Consider the following 21,816-nt stretch of genomic DNA (forward strand, 5'->3'; position numbering starts at 1 on the left):
GATGCAATAAAAATACCTGTCATGGGTGATGAGTCTAATAAAACAGTAATTTAGAGTACTCCTCCTAGTCCATGTAAGTTTTCTAAATTTGGGGAACGGGCACCTTTTGATAGCGGCCATGTGCTGATTGGAGTGGGAAAATAGCGAACTTTGACCCACATAGCCTCTTGTCAGTAGGTGCCACATGAGTAGAGACAAAAGAGCGAAGGTTTTTTCCTTAGTGCCTTATTTTTGTAGGTATGGTATATTGATAAACCAAGCTTCAAACTAAAAAATCTGGGACTGGGAGTAATTAAGTAGTAAAAATCTTATCTAGCTTGCAAGACTCTTGGCTTCAATCCCTAGCACCAAAAAAAGGGAAAAACAAAAAGAAAAACAAAAAAAAAAATCAAACCACATTCATCTCTGCTTCTAAACACTTTAAAGTCCAATCTGTGGTCTGCTGAGATGCTCAGGGGTTAAGAACTCACACTGCTCTCACAGAGAACCTGAGTTCAGTTCCTAGGACCACATTAGACAGTTCACAACCACCTGTAACTCCAGCTCCAGGGGACTTTTCTGACGCCCAAAAGGCACCTGTTCTCAGGTGCACAGACACACACACACACACACACACACACACACACACACACACACAATTACAAGTAATTTCTTTTTTAATCTTTAAAGTTAAGTCTAAGATAATTTAGTAAGTAATCCCCAAGTGCATAACCTCCCCTGTGCTTTTATTTTTAACTTCAAATGAATGCCAATTTGTACTGTTATTTTCTTGCGGAAAAAAGAAAAATACAGGGAGCATAGGAAGCCCTGAGTACGCGAGGTCCTGCGTTAATGTGCATTGCTGACATGGGCACAGTCATGTGGCAGGCTCTAATTCCTCAGCTGCAAAGAAGCAGCAAAGCCTCACCTAGGGGAAGTTCAAGAGCAATGGCAAAGCTTCCCTTAGGAGCTTGAATATAAGTGTTTCTAAACAACTGGACAGTGTGTGCAAAGGCTAGCAACTGCAGCTCCCTCCTCCTCCTGGATGTTTACAACCTGAGACTGTATACAGAGACCTCTTCAAGGACCAGCTATCCTTGCCCCTGTGCTGCACCTAATATACATGTTGCAGTTGCAGGGTGCTGGTGGTAGTGGGTAAGCGCACCACCACTTGATCCCCGCTTTCCTATACATACGTCTATCTGTCTTTTCTTCATTCTTTCACGACTGCTAGACAGGATTCCAGGACTCAAGACGCATAGGTCACATCAGAAAAGTCTGTATATGTATCATAGCACTGAAGATGAAGTTAACTAAGAAAATACAGTTTCTCCATTAATACGTTACATCTTTTATCCATATAAATTTTATAGCAAATAAACACCTTATTGGTTAAAAAGAGAAGTTTACCTGTCTGGGTACATTACAGCTGGAAGGTGGAGGAATAATTCCTAGTTGGTGAAAAATGTTGAGACCAAACGTATAGACACATCCATCTTCAGTTAATACAACAGTGTGATCCTCGGCAGCTGCCACTTGGGAACAAGTGTGACCAATTAGTCCTTCCACAAGCCGGGGAACCTAGGAAACAGAGTTGACTTTATTTTAATATACTAAACTACAGTGGCTATTTATATAAAAATGCACACAGACTCTGTGACACTGCGTCCAAAATGGTATGACTAGAAGACTGCCCCTTCCAGAGGCAAAGTCTACATCTCATCAAAGGGTAGGTAATGACATTAAGCAGAATAGATATAAGACCAGTAGGAAACTTCAATGAAATAATTCAAGTGAGTTTTAAGACATTTTTTAAAAACTGTTTATTAAATTTTTTCTGTGTGTATGTGTGTATGCACAGGCACGTGTGTGCAAGCATGGCACATGTGTGGAGGTCAGAGGAAAACTTGTGGGATCACCTGTGAATTCAAGAATCACTCTTTTAATGTCAGGTTTAGCAGTACCTGTTTAGCCAAACTTTTGGTTCTCGAGTGACTTTTAAGCCCTACTGTATCCAAATGCAAAGTTAGTAACATGAATAAAAGGAAAAGGAACCTGTGGTGGTTTGAAAGAAAATGGTCCCCAAAGGGAGTAGCACTGTTAGGAGGAGTGACTTTGTTGGAGGAAGTGTGTCACTGTAGACGCAGGCTTTGAGGGCTCATATATGCTCAAGACAGACCCAGTGAGACAGTCTACTGCCTGTTGCCTGCATATCAACGTGTAGCAGCTCCTCCTTCAGCACCATGTCTGCTTGCACACTGTCATGCTCCCCAGCATGATGATGATGGACTAACCCTCTGAAACTGTAAGCAGATACCTCAATTAAATGTGTTTCACTGTAAGAGTTGGCTAGCATGGTGTCTCTTTACAGCAGTGAAAACCTAGATAGAGCCCTTTGCTCTTCGGTATTTCAGAGAGAAAAGGAAAGAATACAACTTCCCTTCAAGAAATAACCAAACATACACTATTCAGTGTTTTGCAGTTACTCATCCTGAACTCAAAGCTCACATTAGCCATTTCCTATCTATTTGATCTCAATCAAATTTTTAACTTTTCCTCATTTTCCTTATCTGAGAACTAGCAATGAATAAACAACTGCTTTCTTAGTTTTAGTGTAATGCACACAACGTAGACAGAAGTGCTTGCAGCTGACAAGACCGCTGTGAGGCTCACTGTAAGTACTAACCCTAACCCTAATTTCAAGTACACCAAATCCTCAAGAAGTGAAAGCTATTAATGTTGTTGCTTTCTTTCTTTTAATAGATGATTTTTAAAAAAAATCAGCCTTTTCCTGGCATATAATAAACTAGGTTTCTTCCAATTACCATAAGTTTCAGTAACATAAATACTAACATTTAAATAATATTGTTCACTTTTTAGATCATGCATATTTTAAGGAAATAAGAACCTGTAAGAGAAAAGGTTTTATAATTAGTCTGACCTTTAAACTCTTTATATACACATATACATATATTATAAATACATATATTTCCTGACTCAGTATTTGTTATATGTCAAATATTTTGTATACTTTCACTTTTAAGTCTTTAATTTTTATGCAATACACTAAAAAGCAAATTTCTTAAAACTATTACTAATTTTGAACATTATTTTGCTTTACATCTAGGATATAAAAATTAACTGATATTTCCAACTTATCATGGCTTTACTGATGTCTACTATGTAATGACTCAATTACCAAGCATGTCTGTTCATCTCCATGGCCTAAGCGTCCACCACGACCATGCCCACAGGTGTAAACCTGCCCTTTCTGGGACAGGAAGACTGAATGAAATTTGCAAAGCACCACCTAAGGAGAAAACAAAACTACATTATTAAAAGTCTCTAAAAAACAAAACAAAACAACAAAAATACTCACTAAAAAGGGGCTAGAGAGATGGCTCAGCAGCTAAGAGTACCGGCTGCTCTTACAAAGAACCCAGATTCAATTTGCAGCACCCACATGGCAGCTTACTACTGGCTGTAACTCCGTTTCCTGAGAATCGGATACCCTCATGCCAATGCAAATAAAATAAAATTAAAAATTAAAAAAAATCTCTGGAAAAAAATCTTCTTTATTTCAATTCTTTAAGAGGAATATCGTTAATTGTATAACTAGACAATACATTTGGGGTGTTCACTATACTATTCTCTTTATAAGTGTTCTAAAATAAAAATTAAAAATACATACACCTTATTTTAAATTATACCCATAAACACTCACATGGGAGGGGAAGAAAGAAAGCAATGAAGTGGGAGATTAACACTGAAATGTAAGCTTTCAGTCTTCAATGGCAAAAAATCACTGTCCTTTGTTTTCTAGTTTAATGAGGTGTCAAACAGCAAGAACTGAGCAGAGTGTAAAATGGAGAATAAGATTATCAAACAGAATCTGTATCATTAATAAAAACAGTAGAAACATCAAAAGAGTATTTTTAGAAAGATTTGATAATACACAATTGGAGAAGCATTGTGTCCTTTCTTGAATTGTTTTTTTTTATCAAATATAGTTTTAATAGCATTATAAGCCTTAAAGAATTTTGTATTTGTTTTCAAGTCTTTCTCTTTCCCATTCCCAACTCTCCACCCGCTACTGACAGTTGGCACTCATATATTCCGTAAATAAGCAAACTGAAGCAGGTGGACTGCATCAGCAGGGGTAGAAACGACAAGTTCACAGCAGTCTTAAACATGCCCATGCTAACAGCGAGCACAGAGGCCACGTTTTGCTGCTTTCACTGCAGCATTACGTCACTCTCTACACCTTACTACGCTACAACTCCTTCCTTCTTAAGATACACAAAGATGAGAGAGAGAGAAAGAAATCCTAGAATCATCTCCAGAAAGGCATGGTCCTTTGGAAAACAAGAAAATTATAAGCTGAGCTACAGAGATCTATGGACTACTGAGAGTTCTGTAAGCACGTGCCTGTCCAAAATAAAAAAGGGAAAAAGTACTCACTTATCAGTACCACAAATACAGTAAAAGAAAGTCTAAAAACCAATCCCAAGTTTGTAAAGTTAGAATTTTTGAAAGAAAAAAATTATTATTTGAGTCAAAACGAATATATTTGTTTCAATTACATATTCATTTTTATCCCACTACTAAAGAACCCATGATAGCAGAACTTAATGCTTGAAATTTTTAAACAATTAGAAAGGTTCTTCACTCCAGTTCTCTAGGATATGCAAGGGGTGAGTGTCAGTTCATCTGGTGCTACACCAGAGCCAGCCCCTTTCAGTGAATAAAGGTCAGCTCTGCATCTGTGTCCAGTAAACATTCAGCCAGCTTCCGCTTCCTGAACTGGAATTTACAATCCTCTTCTCTCACACCTGTCCACAGAGCTTCCCTTATTCCTGTTCTAGAGTAAATAAAATCCCCTTGATCCTCAACTTCCTTTCATTTGCGAATTTTTTGTTTTTTAATATATTGTTCTAAACTTTATACCATCAAGTAGAACAGATTGAATTTTTTTATAATGCATATATAATAGAACCAGGTAGCACAGTCACACTCTAGGTCTCTTAACAGCACCATTATCCCATCACTGCTGACAACAGTTTCCCACTCAAGACCACACAATCTAGAACTAGCACTAAAAACTCAGAAAAGGAAAACATCTTTCAAATACCATAAATGTGTTCAGTCATTAATACCTGTGAATAAATTACTATTTTATGCTCCTAGACAAACGATTAAAGGAATACTGTACCATCGTAAAAACCCCTTGAGGACCTGCTCAGACTGACACATGCTGAGTGGAGCTGCCCAAGGGACTACACGGCCGTCATATATTCCACTCCTGCTCTGACAGCTCATCCCCCATGTTCACTACTGACTGATAGCAGGCGCATCAGTCTCACCCACGCTAAGTCCTTTCACTATGGTAAGGTTCTTAGATCTAGAGACAGCTTGAACGACACCATCATACATTCTCTAGTCTCTTCCCCTTCCTAAACAAGCTCCTATGCCTAAGCTTTCAAAATTGAACCTTCTCTATAATTAACTTTTTATTAAAAAACAAATCTTGCTAGTTATGACCCATCAGAGCATGGCTTTCAATTTAAAGAATGTAGCCTTTGTGGTGTTATACCGAGGCCTAATATGGTGTCATATCATTTAGCGTCCATATATTTTTTAGTTAATGACACTAACAATTCTACCAGCAAACCATCAAAACCAGAACTGTCAGAGGAAAGCCAGGCACGCACAGTAATTTTATAAACTGAGTATTCCATTTCAAATATGAGCTAAGGGTGTATAAAGACATGTGACCTTAGGAGAAGTCAGTAGACTACAAAGATCTCCAGGCTACTACTCTGGGTCAGGCAGAAACACAAGTCACACAGACACAAGCACACACAGGGGTTGGTGGCGGGAGGGGAATGATGGAAATTACTGACTAGAAAAGGCCTGACATTTTAAGTCATGCACTCTGGATTTACCCAAAGGTGAATTGGCTAAACTAATTACTTCAAAACAAAATAGTACCAACAAGGAATAGACGTGAATAACAGAAAGGAAAAGAGCAGAGCTTAGGAGTCAAGTTAGGACATGATCATCACTATCCAAGAAACTGCTGAGAAGAAGCTTGGAAGCTAGCTTCACACTTAGTTTAAATCTGGAATGTCCTCCAAAGACTCTGTGTAAAGGGTTTGGTCCTCAGGTTGGTGTTACTGAGAGGTGGTAGAACTCAACAAGTGTGGCTAGCAGGAGGCTAAAGATCACAAGGGGAATCCCTCAAAGGGGACTATGGGATAGCAGTCTCCTTCACACTCGGTGCTTCTGGATGCTCTTAGGAAAGCAGTGCCTTCCACCATTCTCTCCAACAGGCTGTGCTATCTCGCCAGACCTAAAGACAGTCAAAGAAATATGGACTCCACAACTTGATCCAAAATAAATCTTTCCTCCTTTCAGTAAGTCCCAGGTACTTCTTTACAGTAACAGAAAAAATAACACAGCTCATAAGACAAAGGTGAACTCAAATGATTAGGATCTCAGGTATAAAATGTAAAAGTCTTAGCATTAAAGTGAGTACAGTGTGAGTGGCAAAAATAAGACCTCAAGCTTGTTAAATTAAATGCTTTACAAGACTGTCCAGAGCAAAATGAAAAAGAAGCCTAAGAGGAGAGTGACATTAAAGACAGTAAGCGCACATGCACAGGACTACAGTGGATAGGAGCACACTGAGGGTGCACAGTCTGCACACACACAGGATGTTCACGGGGAGGAGCACACTGAGGGTGCACAGTCTGCACACACACAGGATGTTCACAGGGAGGAGCACACTAAGGGTGCACAGTCTGCGGAAGTAAAACACAGCTTAGCAGAAGGACAGATGACCATGCAGAAGAGCTTCACGTTATCAGTGGAAAGGGCACACTCACGCACACTTAAGAATTCAAGATCATGTACCAGAATTAACACCGACCTCTGACACATGACTTGAGAAGTAAATGGCTTAGCACCCCTTACACATACGTCTTACATATATGACTGAAGCTAATGCAGTAAAAACCGTAAGTGACAAATTCCTAATGGATTTCTTCATTAAGATGTTGTTAGACCTTCAAAAGAATAAAAATGTGCAAAATCCAAACTATCAAATACTTTATCTTCTCTCTCAAAGTACTCGGATGATCTTTCAGAATACCTGCTTGACGTAAACTCCGCTCCTAGAGAACAGGTCCACCAGCTCTGGGTGATGCTTGCTTTTCTGGCTTCCGTGACCCAGAGTAAAGTTTGTGTTATCACCCCAAGTATAGACTTCTGTGGGATCTGAAATAAAAGTTAAGATTTTATTCTGCTAGAATTTAAGTGAATGACAATTTAGCCTAACTATAGAAATACAATAATCATCAGCTTACCTGAAATGTGACTCAATAGAAACTAAATTAGCTTGTATATTTATAAATATGAATCTATTAATACAGTGTATAATTCTAGAAAATTCTAAAACTCAGACAATCCAAACCAGAGTGAAAGGCTGAACCTGATGTGAATAATCACAGTATTTGGCCTTCACTGAGAGCTAAATAAGGTAACATGTAACCTCCAGCTGAGTAAACCATCACCTCCAATGTCTACCTTATTTCCAAGAAATTCCAAGTATAAGCTTTATAAAAACGTGTGTTTATGAAAGTGAGCATAGTATCACTGTTACTACATGTTACTATACAAACACTAACATTTTTCTTTTTTAGGGCAATTGAAGAATTGAGACGGGATTTCCAGGGTACAAGATAGCCTCTGAATTCATTATGTAACAGAGCATGGCCTTGACTTCCTCATCCTGCCACCACTTCAAGTGTCGGGATTACATGTGTAAATTAACACATCCAAGACTAACATTCATTTTTACAACTCATTCTTGATACACAAAATCACAATGACTAAAGAAAGAGCCTTTAAACTGATATAAAACTTAATCAGAGGAAAGATTGTGTTAAGTCTTCAGTTTTATTCTGGAAGACTAAAAATATTCTAGAATGAAATTTTGATTGTCATGTACAATGCAGTGGGGAAAGGGCAATGATTGTGTTCTCACTTGGCTTAGATAGAAACTATGTAATACTTCCATTAATTCTCTTCTTTTTTTTTGTAAATTCACATTTCCAAAACCAAAAGGGCAAAAAAAAAAAAAGAAAAGAAAAGAAAAATGGAAGAAGTGACACTAATATGTGCAAGGAGGATTTGGGAGGAGGTTCAGCTGCCAAAAGTGCTTGCCACAAAGTGGAGGGCCTAAATTCAAATCCCCAGGATCCACGTAGAAGCCAGAATGGAGAAAGCATCTGTAATCCCAGCACTTCAACAAGCTGATGAGCAAAACCAAGAGAATTCCAGAAGCTTGGAGAACAGCTAACGTGGGAGATGCTGTGCATCTCAAACAAGGCGAAAGGCAAGAATCAATACTTTTTTTTACGTCTTAAAATGTGTGGGTAGCCAGGTGGTGGTGGCACACAACTTTAATCCCAACATTCAGGAGGCAGAGGCAGGCGAATCTCTGTGACTTCAAGGCCAGCCTGGTCCACAAGAGCTAGTTCCAGGACAGGATCCAAAGTTACAGAGAAACCCTGTCTCAAAGGACAAAACAAAACAACAACAACAACAAAATGCATGGGTATAAAATAGTTACTTTTCTTTTAGTTATTCAGTACTATTTTCTGGATGCACATTATGGCTTTAAAATAATAACAATTACAAACTGCCAACTCCTTGGGTTGTGCTTTAACTCTTAAAAACACAATCTAAAAAAGACAAAATAAAGCGGAGTGGAGGTGGTGCACACCTTTAATCCCAGCACTCAGAGAGGCAAAGGCAGACTGATCTATATGAGTTCAAGGCCAGCCTATCTACAGAGAAACCCTGTCTTGAAAAACCAAATAAATAAATAAATAAAAGACAAACAAGAATAGAAAATTCAAAAAATAATCAACACATGTGAAAGTAAAAGTCCAAAAGTCCTTTACAGATATTCAAACAATTAAACCCTCAATATTTTAATCAGAATAAATACTACTAGGAGTTACTAAAACTGCACTTTGCCGAACTGTGTGGAGCTACTCTTACCAGTGTTCTTAAACACAACGTGAGTTGGCCTGTCCTTCATTAGAAGATCCAAAGGTGACAATCCTTCTTTATCTTGTAAATTCAAGCTAACACCATGCTAGAAAATAAAAATACATATTATCAATTCACTCCAAACCAGTAACTTCTACATAAAAATCAAATGATCAACACATTAAAAAAAGAAAAATAACCAAGTAATAATTATCTGTCATAGCTAAATACACTTTGCACTGATATGTAAAAGAACTAAAAATTATAAAATGTTCAATTATTGGTAGAACAAGAAAAGAAAGAACATTTTAAAGTTTTGGTTTGGTTGTGTGTATGTAAGCATGTGTGCGTTCGCGTGTGAAAGTGTGCATGTGTATACTGGTGCCCACTGATGTCAAAGTGGACATCAGATCCCCTAGAGTTGGAATTACAATGAACCACCCAATGTTCTGAGAAATGAACTCCAGTCCCCTCTTGGTGCGGGAGAATTATCTGTATTCTGTCAATCATATTTTAATAAAACGCTGATTGGCCAGGCAGGCAGTATAGGCGGGAAAGCCAGACAGGAAGTAGGGGTGGAGCAAAGAGACTGGGAGTATTCTGGAAGCAGAAGCTCTCTCTCAGCCATTCCTGTCCAGACCACCGAAGAGGCAACATGTAAGCTGTCACACTGAGAAAGGTACTGAGCCCATGTGGCTAACGTAGATAAGAATAATGGGGTAACATAAGTTATAAGAGCTAATAAGTAGCCAGAGCTAAGGGCCAATCAGTTTATAACCTTATGGAGTCCTGTGTGTAATTTCTCTTTGGGATTTGCCGGCTGTTGGGGTACCGGGCGGGACGGAAACCCCAACAAGCCGGCCCTCATGTTACACCCTCTTAACTGCTAAGTCGTTTCTTCAGGCCTGAAGTAACATTTTAAATCAAAGAGAAGTACATAAGATAGTTTTTCAAGTGAAATACTTCTCCACTATGGAACGCCTAGTGGCACTACTGGGAGGCAGAAGAACATTTGACAGGTAGTGCCAAGTAGATACTCCTCCCTCTCTAGTCCTGTACTACTGAAGTACTACAGAATGCTGGTTTCCTCCTCTTTGTTGCCCTGTAAATACCCAAGATGAGTAGAGTGCTCACCACAGACTCCTGGTACTGCACTAGCACAGACCCAAAGCAATGGGAAAAGGAGTCTGAAATCTCCAAAATCACAAACCAAATAAAATTTCCTCATCATAAGGTAATTTATCTCAAGCATTTGTTATAATGACTTCTATCCAAACAGATAGTGTAGATCTGATTGCATAGAAAGACCTACATCTGCATACGTGTAATCAGGCATGTCTACAGACACACTCACTTTTTACAGTCAGATTTCAAGTTTAAAAACATACAGTAGCAAAGACTGCACAGCAATGGCTGTGTGTGTGTGTATGTGTGTGTGTGTGTGTGTGTGTGTGTGTGTGTGTGTGTGTGTGTAGTCAGGGTTTGTCTTCTACAATGTGATCATCAGTGCCCATTTCTTTCATCTCACCTGCCCTGGTCTTAAAAGAAAGGCAGTCTGAGAGGTACAATATTCCAAACTATAAACATGACAAATGAGAACACAGTAACTCATCTCATATCTTGTAGGCATTACTACTAGACCTTACTTACCGCAACTATTTGCATCACCGAAACAGCAAGACTTTCGACTCTTGTTCTCTGGAGCCCCATGGACTACCATACTTCATAATGTATTAATCTTGAATGCTAATGGTACATGTTGAGCATAGTATATGCCACTTATTTAAGATCAATTCTTTCTGTATATGTCCCCTGAATTAGTAATTTACAAACTAGCACTGAAGTTTATAGCAGGCTTAAGAGCCTGAGCATTTTATGACGGCCTTCTACAGGCAACAGATGGGCTTTCTACATGATTTCATCACGGAGCACTGATGCTACTGGAAACATTAATGTCTGTTTTTGTTTTGACTATGTAGTCCTAAAACAGTGTAAGGTAAAAATTATTATTCCTGGGGTTTAGAGGAACATAAAATTTCAGATCAATTATTCTAATTAGTTTACAGTTATTCTAGTTTGGTTTTTGTTTACAGGTTTACAGTCACATGGATGTTCTGGCTGCCTCCTCTGTGGAGTGTCTAACACCCTAAGATCTTTTCACTTATATTACCACTGTTGGTCTCTATTATGTGCAAAACCCTAACACTACAATATTTTAAAAGCACTTTCCATTTATATTAAATTATTTCATTTTTGCCTATCTCTCCATACTACTATAAAAACTCAATCAAAAAAAGAGCTCAGTCATGTTCACTGCAATGTCTATAATGCACAGCTCACTCTATGGCATATATCATATACTCAAAAGATATTTGTTCAAAATACTTTGCAGTTAGTGTGTCATTCAACCCATGCAATTTTGAAATTCTATTAGATTTTCATAACAATAGGAAAAAAATCAAAGCAAATTCTTCCAGACCAGTGTATAAACAGCACTATAAAAATACAACGGCACCAGGCGTAGTGTTGACTTCTGACTGCAATCCCAGCGAGGCAGTAGGATTTACAGGTTTGAATTCAGCTTGGTAAACTAAACAGGATCTGGTCTCAAGATTAAAAAAAAAAAAAGACTAAGTATAATCCAGCCAGGGAGTACTTCCCTACCATGTGTGAGGCCCTAGGCTCACCCTAGGACTACAAATAAAACAATTTAAAGTACACTGCAACAGATGCAGAAGAATCCTATAAACATAAAGCCTTTGCCATTCAATCCCATCATGGAATAAGGTATCAAAGCAAAGTCACCTAAAATTGCTACCTTTATTGTAGCTTTATGTAGGCAAAGAGTTTCTGCTACGGTGTTCTGTATTTGGCCATCAGGGGCTGATAGGATAGACAGTATGGGTGTGTATTTATTGAGAAATTTATTTTGGCATTTGACATAAAATTTCTGTAGTTCTGAAGTTTTATCAGATGCAAATTCACTGAACCTGCTCTTGTGATTATAGTGTTTGCTGTCAATGAGTAACACTTAAGGTACTACAGTGGCCATCAGAGAACTGACGTGACTCCCTCAATGAAGGACTAGTCCTGCACCCCTTGTCACTGAAAGGAGAACTGCAAGGCCAAAGGAAAGGACAGGCTGAGCAGGTATCTCACAGCATGAGAATACTGAACAGTTTTGGAAGAACATTTTGGTAGAAATGTTTTTATCAGTGAAATTCACTCACTATCAATAAGTGTGGTCAATAAGGCTCTGATAATAAGACAGACAAGCTAAGCAAGGCAGCCGAAGCACGATTTCCTAGCTTCTCATGGGCAATACACACCACACTACCATGAATATCTAAAGCAAATCTAAGTCCAAAATCCAGGCCAAATCACAACTGTTTCAAATGGAAGCCCTAAATATAGACACATGCCTAGCAACCTTTCGGACAGAAGAAAACCAAAGAGCCCTCAAAGTTCAACAGAATTAGCAGCAATGAAATATTCCTGTCAAGGATTCAGAAGTAAGACTGGAGCCAACTGATGCTTTAATTCTTTAGCTTTCCCTACAGGGTAAGAAAAGGAATTAGTGATGTACCTTACAGAAATGGGGCAGATATGAGGAAGGACTACAACGCCCCTTTTGTAGACACGACTGACGCTCCATGGTTGGAAATGTATCCAAGATGACTTAGTAAATAGGACACTTACACAATTTAGCTCCAGAAAAAAAGAATATTACACTACCAGCATACATTAGAAATTATTTTGATAAGAATATGTTACCAAAAAATCCTATGTAAATAATTATTTTTTAAAAATTGAAGCAGATGGAAATACTAATAGTAAGATTCCTAATTTAACTACCAATTGCTTAAAGATAGAAAGACTTGTTTAGTATCTTCTGGGCCTGCATAAACTTGACAAAATGCACATATAAAGCAAAGTTACACATTTAGAATGCATGACTCAGAATTCATTAGTACCATAACACTGAGTACTTCTCAAAACACTTCATAATTTGGTTACTCACAAAACAAACCTAGATGTGAGGAAATTTCATATAAATTAAGCTGATTTTAATTATCAAAATTTTAAACTAAAAACATTTTATTCTAGTTAAACAAGAAGTGGACATATTATTCAAAACCTTAATTCCTATCCCTAACTGATATTCAACAATCAGAACCCTGGTAAAGTAGTCACTGATAATTTAAGTCACTTTTTAAATACCCAAAGATATTATTTTAAATTTTTCTGTGGAATTACATTAGACTGGAGAAACTTTTAACAGTGGGTTTCGCTGTAAGCAAGCAGAAGCCTAACATGAAAAGAAACAAGCGAAGACCTGACCAGTCACGTGCACCAATTAACCTCTAATGAGGATTCTACTCTGCCTACCGGCAGAAACAGGTCTCTAAGCCTCTCAGGTGGGGAGCAGGGTACTGGAGGTGGAAACCTGAGCCTTGAGAACGCTAGGCACTAGGCAAGTATTCCACCCCTAACCTACATCTCCACATTGAACTTCTCTGGTTTTAAGTGCTGCCCAATTCATAAATCATAATTTCATAAATCATAAATTCAAATAAACTGTGTTCAAGGTTTTTCCTGACAGTACCATACAGTACACATAACATAAAATTGCACAATAGCTTAGTATATGTTTTGAGCTTTAATGTCTATTTGAAATTTTACATAAAATGTGCAAATAAATAAGACATATGAGATTTTAAATCTAAGGATAAGTTAGAACAGTAAAAGCATCAAATACATATAAATGTCTCCTAAAAAAATACAACATGAAATAGATTAAGAAAATCACATGCCTGGGGGAAGGACTTGGTCCTGCCTCAACTTGTTAGGCCAGACTTAGTTGACTCCCCATGGAAGGCCTTACCCTCTCTGAGGAGTGGATGTGGGTAGGGGGAGAAGGGAGCAGGAGGAGGTAAGGGAGGGGAACTGTGGGTGGTATGGAAAATAAATAAAAAAATAAAAAGTAAAAAAAAAAATAACAATTTAAAATTAAAAAAGAAAATCACATGCCTAAACTCCAGCCAGGGAAGCAGATCAGTGCCCTGCTCTGCCAGCATCAGAGACACTTCCTCCTACAGTAGATAGAAACAGAAGAGACTCACAGCCAGACAATATGCAGAGAGTGAGAGATCTTGGAACACTCAACCCTAAATGGGATGTCTCCATCAAATCCCTCTGCTCAGGGCTCAGGGAACCCTGTGGAAGAGGAGGTGAAAAGAGTCTAAGAGCCAGAGAAGAAGGAGGACACCACGGAACCATGACCTTCTAGACAGAACAGAACAGGCACGCACATGAACTCACAGAGATTGAGGCAGCATGCACCGGGCCTGCAACACACCAAATGGGGTCCTAGTAGATACATCCCCATCCCTAGCCCAGAATCTAACTCAACTGACAGTCACCTGCAAATTTGGTTTGCTTTAAGTGAGTCTCACTGGGGAATGAAATTCTCCTTAAGGGCAGGCTATAGGTTCAATAGTAGATGGCCAAAAGAAAATGAACTCAAAAGCAACATTGGAGATTCTTTGTCTCATAATGTCATATCCATCATGTCTGGACTTTTTAAATTTTACCTTTATTTTTTAATTTTGTTTTATTTATATTTTTCTATCATTTTACTCTTCAGGTCCTTTGTGCATATATTATGGACTCTAGTTTGGTGTTTTTATGGGATTCCTGAGTGTGTGAACAAGTGGGTCTCCGTTTCCTTGTGCCTTTTCTTGGGCTCTTTTCCTTCTGCTTATTTCGTCTAGTCATACTGTGTTAGTTCTTGTTTTATCTTATTATCCTTTTTTCTCCTCTGTACCCGGGGGAGGGGGGTGGCATGTAGGTTTCCCCACTTAGTATTCTTGTTTTGTGCTCTTTTTTTATTATTATTGTTTATTTAAGTGTTTTTTATTGTACATACCACAGTTCCCCTTCCTCCCTCTCACGCTCCCCCCACCTTCCTCCCACTCCTCTTATTATACTTTACTTTATTATTATCCCAAAGAAGCCTGCTTGTTTTCTTTCTTTCTTTTCTCGTTTTTTTTTTTTTTTTTTTTCAAGACAGGGCCTCACAGTATAGCTCTGGCTAGAACTGTCCAAGTTAGCCTCGAACTCACAGAAATCTGCCTGCCTTTGTCTCCCAAGTGCTGGGAATAAATGCATAAACCTGGGATTCAAGGCATGGCTTATTTATTTTAAATAAGAGACAGAAGGGAACTGGTTCTAGATGGGAGTGGAGACGGGGAGGAGAAAGGAGGAAGAGAGGGAGGGGAAACCATAATCAGGATTATAAAGTGAGAAAAAAAACTATTTTCAATAAAAGAAAAAAGAAAAGTGCATGACTAAATAAGATTTTGAAATAAACCGATATTTACCTTTAACAGAGACCAAACGCAGTCAATATGTCCATAAAAAATGCTCCTGTGCAATGCTGTCCAGCCCGACTCCTTGTCTTTCACCAGCAGGTCCACGCCTTTCTCAATAAGCCAATCTAACACTCGTTTCTTCCCGCAGGAGGAGACCAGGTGCAGGGCATTCCTGCCAAAGGCATCCTTGACAGCTGCAGCGTTGTAACAGTGAGTGGAGAGGAAGGCCTTAATCTGGTTCTCAGTCCCCTTTGTTACCACAGAAAGGACATCCAACGCATGCTTCAGGGATCGGCATTTGGACGTGCAGTCAGGGGTGGCAGAATCCATCCTAAATGCTTTTATATTGCTTACTCCTTCAGAACAGTCACTGAAGTAAATTTTAAAAATGAAAATGCGAGGACCCAACGATATTATTTAGGAAGATTTATCGAGAAGATATGACCCTTTGGGGGTTATAATTTAAATATTCACAACAATTATATAAAACTATAAATCTTTGTATAATCTTTTGGCACTTAAATCAAAAAATTATAAATAGTTCTATAAAGTTCATATCAAATACAAGTTCTTTATTTAAAAAAAATCCCAGTTTATAAATTATTTCAATAAGTCAAGCACCAAGGGGGAGTGAGGAGGGGAACTCCCCCTCCACACTGTCTGAGCCTTTCAAATATCCATAATTGCGAGGGTGACCTGTAGGGAAACAAAGCAAAAACAAATCACAAATATAACTCTCTTGAAATATTTTACAATGTAAGTAACTCCACTCTCATTCATTTAAAAAAAAAAAAAGCTATCAACTTTCATTATCCCATGGATTTTTAACTCTATAAACTACGTCCCCAGAAGCTATAAACACATTTTCACATGTATTATCTTCAAGAGAGTATCTTCCAAAAGGTCACCACCTAAAACTACATCATAACTGTCATAACTGTTAACTAAAACAACCAATACTTCACCGATTACTCCATTTTACTTTAGTCATGGTAAGAAATGTGTCTTCTCACCTTAATGGTCCCTTGTCGTGGGGGAAATAATTAAACTACAGGTATCAGAAAAACTGGAGAGCTATCTGGAAAGAAGTAATTTTTGACCTTTACACCTATTTTAACAAATTCTAGATGACTCAGGGACAAAGATAAAAGAATGAAGCCATGAAAACATAAAAGGGTATTCTTTTATAATCACCACATACAAAAATATGATCTGAAATCTCAAAGTATAAAATGATGACAAGATTCAATATAACTCTCAAAGCTATATAAAAACTTAAAGACAAAAAAAAGGAAAACCTTCCCTAATATGTAGTGCATTGTGTAATCCTTTCCTTGGTAGCTGTTCTTTGGTAACAAGGAAAAAAAAAACCAGTTACAAGATTCTTCAGAGACAGGCATGAGTCCACTGTGCCTGCACGGCAAACTTTGGTACATTACATACAAATATGGAAGAGTCTAAGTGTGTCATCTCCATACCCACCTGAAACCACAATCAAAGGCAGAAGTCTACCAACTACCTGGCCTTCTGATAATGACTATTCTGATGAGTCACCTATTAGAAATGAGAGCAACAAACTACTTGGATTCTTGTTCCAGGTCTGTTTCTGAAAACCCATACAGTTTTAAACTGAACACAGTTCCACAAAAACAAACAAAAATAAAACAACACCACCAAAAACCACCCACTTCAAAATCATAGTTTAAACCTGAAAGTGTCTTTGGAATTTAACTGACACCAAGGAAAAGAACCAATGCTTCAAGAAGTTTAAAATATTAAAACTAAAATCACAATATTAGCAAAATAGTCAAGTCATTGACTATTACTATTGAAAACAGCTAAGGTTTGAATACTTTGGAAATCAGAAAAAAATAGAAAACTACACTGGTATGAATGAGAATGGCCCACATGTTCATAGTTTTGAATATTTGGTCCCAAGTTGGTGGAACCATTTCAGGAAAGATTATGAAGTGTGGCCTCAGAGAAGACATGTTACCAGGGCCAGTTTAAAAGTTTCAAGACTCTAGCCATTCCCATTATCTCTCTCCGCCTCCTACTTGCAGGTAAAGATGTAACTCTCAGCTATTCTTGCCACCATGCCTTTGCTCTGCCATGGTCATAGACTCTAACACTCTGAGTTGTGTTGGTCATTATTAGCAAAGCAGTAAAACAGACTTAGGCAGGAGCCTAAGCAAACGAACAAATAAATTATCAATAAATCTGTTTTATATACGACATTTGAAATGCTGAAAAGAAACAGTTGGCAAAGTATAATTAGCTAGGTTAGCTCCTGGCAATGGTTCAACCCCAACAACTGTCCTGCCACAAAGATTTTAGTCAGTCAACATTGAGACCTGAACAATGGTTCACAGGCTTTATATTCATCAGTAATTAAGAATATAATTATATTTTAAAACAAATCTAATCACCTACTACACTAATATATTCCAAACAAAAGAAAGCAGGAAAACAAACAAAAAATACTGTCTCACATGTTACAGCTTTATCTAACAGTAATCAACAGTCTCATCCGACTGCGAACCCTGGGAACTACAGCAATCAGCCTGACAAGATATGTTCACTAGCACAAACGCTACGGAGTAAACACTTTCTGACTGGACTTAAGGCTTGCTCCATAAGACAGAACTCACATCTGGTATCATTAATGGGGCCAAGTAATGGTTGGCTAAGTCATAGGTTCTAGCAAAGAATCCCACTACTACTATCCTGCTAAATGAGACCACCATTAAACCAATTTCTAAGGACTTCTCATTATATTCATAGATCAGTGCATCTCTCATCCTTTATCAGAGAAGCTTCTTTTAGCAAAAGACAGTGATTAACACAGAGACCCACAACTGGTCAGCATGCAGAATAAGAGAGTGTGGAGTGCTCAGATATTTGATGCCATCCTCCCAAGGCTCAGGGATCACTGTGGATAAGGATATGAAACAGTTTAAGAGCCAGAGGTAGTATACAACAAAGCAATGTTTTTCTGGACACAACACGATGGTTGCACATATGAATTCCCAGCTGCTCTGATTGCATGCACAGGATCTGAACCTGATAAAGTCAGACAAAATCCTAGCATGGGGTAGGGAAGTAATCATGAAATCACTTGATTCATGTCCTGGCTAAGGACAATTGGTAGTTGATAGGAGAAAGTCAGTTTCATCAGGGGTGTGGCTCCTGAGAGGCCACCCATGCTCCAGTAGGTTGCCATGTGCATACAGGCAGCATTAAGTTGTCTAAGTGAGTTAAAGAAAAAAAAAAAGATGACATTAAAGGGGAAGAGAGAATAGTGATAGGAAGGACAGGGAAGGGATTAGGGATTAAAGGGGAAGAAATAGGGGGGGTAATCGGGCTGGAGAGATGGCTCAGAGGTTAAGAGCATTGCCTGCTCTTCCAAAGGTCCTGTGTTCAATTCCCAGCAACCACATGGTGGCTCACAACCATCTGTAATGGAGTCTGGTGCCCTCTTCTGGCCTGAAGGCATATACACAGACAGAATATTGTATACATAATAAATAAATAAATATTTTTAAAAAAAAAAGAAATAGGGGGGTAATCAAAAGACACTATATGTATGTAAGAAATTCTCAATCAAGAAAAAATATCCTTGGAAGCCTAGGTAGAAAGTTTCAGATGAGCAATAAGTATTTGCGGTCATATGAATGATCTCTGTGAGCCACCACCACCTGAATTTGTTTCTGCATTGATCTTGTGTAGCCCAGGGTAGCCTTGAACCGAGAGATCCATCTGACTCTGTCTCCCAAATCCTGGAATAGAAGGTGTGTGTCACCATTACCTGACCTCTAGTGGCTTTAGCTTTAACTCGTCTTCAGACAATATTTTTTAATCAAAATACAAATAATATATCAGTACACTGCATCTTTACTAATTTAAATGTTACAAGCTACAGATTATGAGTCATAATCAAAGAGAAGTTTTTATAAGCCCAAACATATTTTTTAAATATAAGCATTTACAATGGTTAGGACATTTACATCTATTAATATTGTAATCTAATGTTGTTCTCATATATTCTCTGTGTATAGAAACTTGGTCCAATTCAATATCTCATTTTATTAAAAGAATATTTGCCCAAAATTTAAGGAAAAAGTAAGTGATTTGGGTGTGACAAAGAATTACTTCCGTGTAAGAAACTAGTTTTTCATTGAATGTAACAAGTCATACCGACATCCTTTAATAGGTATATTCAGTTTAGAATTTTATAATCCAGAATCATCTTGAAAGTTAAAAATGACATGAAATCATTACACAAAAATTAGCATATTGAAAGGCCTTCAAACGAGCTTTATTAAAAATGAAAACCAACATATCCAATTAATTTTTGTCTTGAAGCTGCGATGTGACTTAAGTTTTGCAAAAACTTTCTTAGAAAACACGTTTCTAAAAGAAAAGTTCTGTCCACATATACCACGAAGTAGGTCTCTAAAACAATAAAAACAAATGAAAGTAATTCAGCCAAGAAGGGCGGAATTGACCAGAAACGCCTGCGATTGTGCATTAGGAAGGTAGTTACACTATCTACTAAAAAAAAAAAATTTAAAGCACCACCCTTTTCAGTATTTCTGACAAACTTCTTGAAACGTCCTACTTCAAGGTAAAAGGGAACAGGTGCCATTCAACTTTTGCCCCTTGGAAAACATCCCCTCTGGCTAACAGAACTCAACTTTTCTGACTACTTTAGCACATCAGATAACGGAGTCAAGAACACGGCCAATGGTCGGGGTTAACCATGTCCCCGCTGAACTAAAGTCCCCTTGCAACCTGACAGCTACCAACGAAAGGCGTCTTTAGTCTATCTCTACAGAACGGACACCGTCCCTTCCCACCCAGCAGCGAATCTTCCTGCGAGCCCCACGTGAACTCAAACTCTGTAAACTCCACTCAGGCTTTAAAGGACAAGGGCGCCTCTAGGAAGGGCTCCAAGGGAAGTGACGCCAGCCAGCTCTCGGAACTAGACGGGCGACGTCGCTGGAGGGCGTGTCGGGCGGCAGGGCGACGTAGCACTTCGAGGGACCAGGCCATTCATTAGCAGGAGGGGGCGGCGGGGCTGTGCTCCCGGGCCACCCGGCCGTGCCACGCGGCGCCAAGCTCGAAGCCACCCCTCCGCGAGTCCCCTCCCCGGGCCCTGCTCCCCCCCGCCGGGCTGGCAGGACGCCGTCGCCTCCGCCCTCACCAGTCGCTAGATGAAGGTGCGCCGGGGGTCTCCGCTGGGAAGGCGCGCGGCCGCGCGGGGACTCATCTTCAGTGAAGGCGACCGGGGACAACGAAGGGAGCCAGGAACTGGGCTGCCTGAGTCGGCTCCGGAGGCGGCTGCAGAGACAGCCGCGAATGCCGGCGCCGGGACGGGGTTCGGGGGACCTGGGCTAGAGCGGGCGGGACTCAGGAATAAGACGGGCGCTGATTGGCTAGAGTTCGTGTATGCCCCACCGTGATTGGTCGGGGCTTGCCCACAAGGCCTAGCGTGGCAGCTCCTCAGCTGTGGCCTTCCCCTAGCGTCCCGGAGGAACTTGACCCTGCCGGCCTTGGGGCTGTGGACACAGGCTGCCGCCTTGGGCTCAGAACTAATAGTGACCCTCTCGGTGCCAGATGTCATCCTGGTAGATCTGTCTCCGCGCAGGTCGAGACTCGCAAGGGAGGATAAAGCTGGGATGGAGAAAGCACCCATCACCACTCAGTAGAAGCATAGGCATCTTAGCAAAGTTACGGGTACGGCCTCCCGTACCCCTAGTACTGGGGTGACTGGAAAACCAGAGGTGTCCTCTCCCCAGGAGTCGGCCCTCCTCCTCTATGGGCCCCTGTTGTACCCGGGTTGTCTGAGCGTCACTCCCTTTGTCAGAAGGCATCATAGCTTTTTCAGATCGCCACTGTGTGACCAGCTGCTAATTTGAATCACATCACTCGGTACCTGAGGCCAGGCTTGCAATAGGTTTTCTCCCTTTAACTCTTAACTCTAAGGCCATTTTAAAAGTTGAAAACTTTTAGGGAGGAAAACAAGTCAATAATAAGTCCAGAATGGGAAACATACTGCTGCTGAAGACTGATAGAGGCGCCTTAGTAAACGTGTTCAGGGAGGAGTAGCATGACTCAGAAAAAAACACCACTAGGAGTTGGTTGAACCTCTGCCATGTTTGAGTTGCTGTATGAGCCACTAACACTATTAAACCAAGTTAAATTCGGTATCTTCTTACCCTGGCTCAGCCTGATTACCTGTTTTGTAGACTTTCTAGGACGTTAAGTTGCTAGATTAAAGTGAAGGCGAAATGAAAACTGAGACCTAGCTCCCCGGATCTCCCAGTACAAGGACTTTTTTTTTCTTTTCCTACTTCCTACTTTGATGTGTAACAAAATCCAGTCTGTGTTGTATAAACAA

At 39.4% G+C, this 21,816-nt stretch overlaps 1 protein-coding gene across 3 annotated transcripts in view; it reads right to left on the reverse strand.

Moving 5' to 3' along the window:
• The window catches only part of Ibtk (inhibitor of Bruton tyrosine kinase), a 67,682-nt gene extending 46,485 nt beyond the window's left edge, over window positions 1–21,197 (reverse strand). Inside the window, exons 1-6 of one of the 3 annotated variants that reach the window (XM_085689466.2) lie at window positions 20,620–21,197; window positions 15,423–16,109; window positions 9,049–9,145; window positions 7,133–7,257; window positions 3,179–3,289; window positions 1,390–1,560 (exon numbers count right to left, since the gene is read on the reverse strand). In XM_085689466.2, coding sequence (XP_085545592.2) covers window positions 1,390–1,560; window positions 3,179–3,289; window positions 7,133–7,257; window positions 9,049–9,145; window positions 15,423–15,743 — 825 coding nt within the window. In that variant the 5' untranslated portion in view covers window positions 15,744–16,109; window positions 20,620–21,197. The remainder of the gene's footprint in view (window positions 1–1,389; window positions 1,561–3,178; window positions 3,290–7,132; window positions 7,258–9,048; window positions 9,146–15,422; window positions 16,110–20,619) is intronic. The other 2 variants (XM_048435766.3, XM_048435765.3) reach the window with 2 other exon arrangements.
• Window positions 21,198–21,816: the final 619 nt, after the last annotated feature.

The sequence above is a fragment of the Myodes glareolus genome, chromosome 4 (genome assembly GCF_982192425.1).
Source record: "Myodes glareolus chromosome 4, mMyoGla1.1, whole genome shotgun sequence".
Taxonomy (NCBI): domain Eukaryota; kingdom Metazoa; phylum Chordata; class Mammalia; order Rodentia; family Cricetidae; genus Myodes; species Myodes glareolus.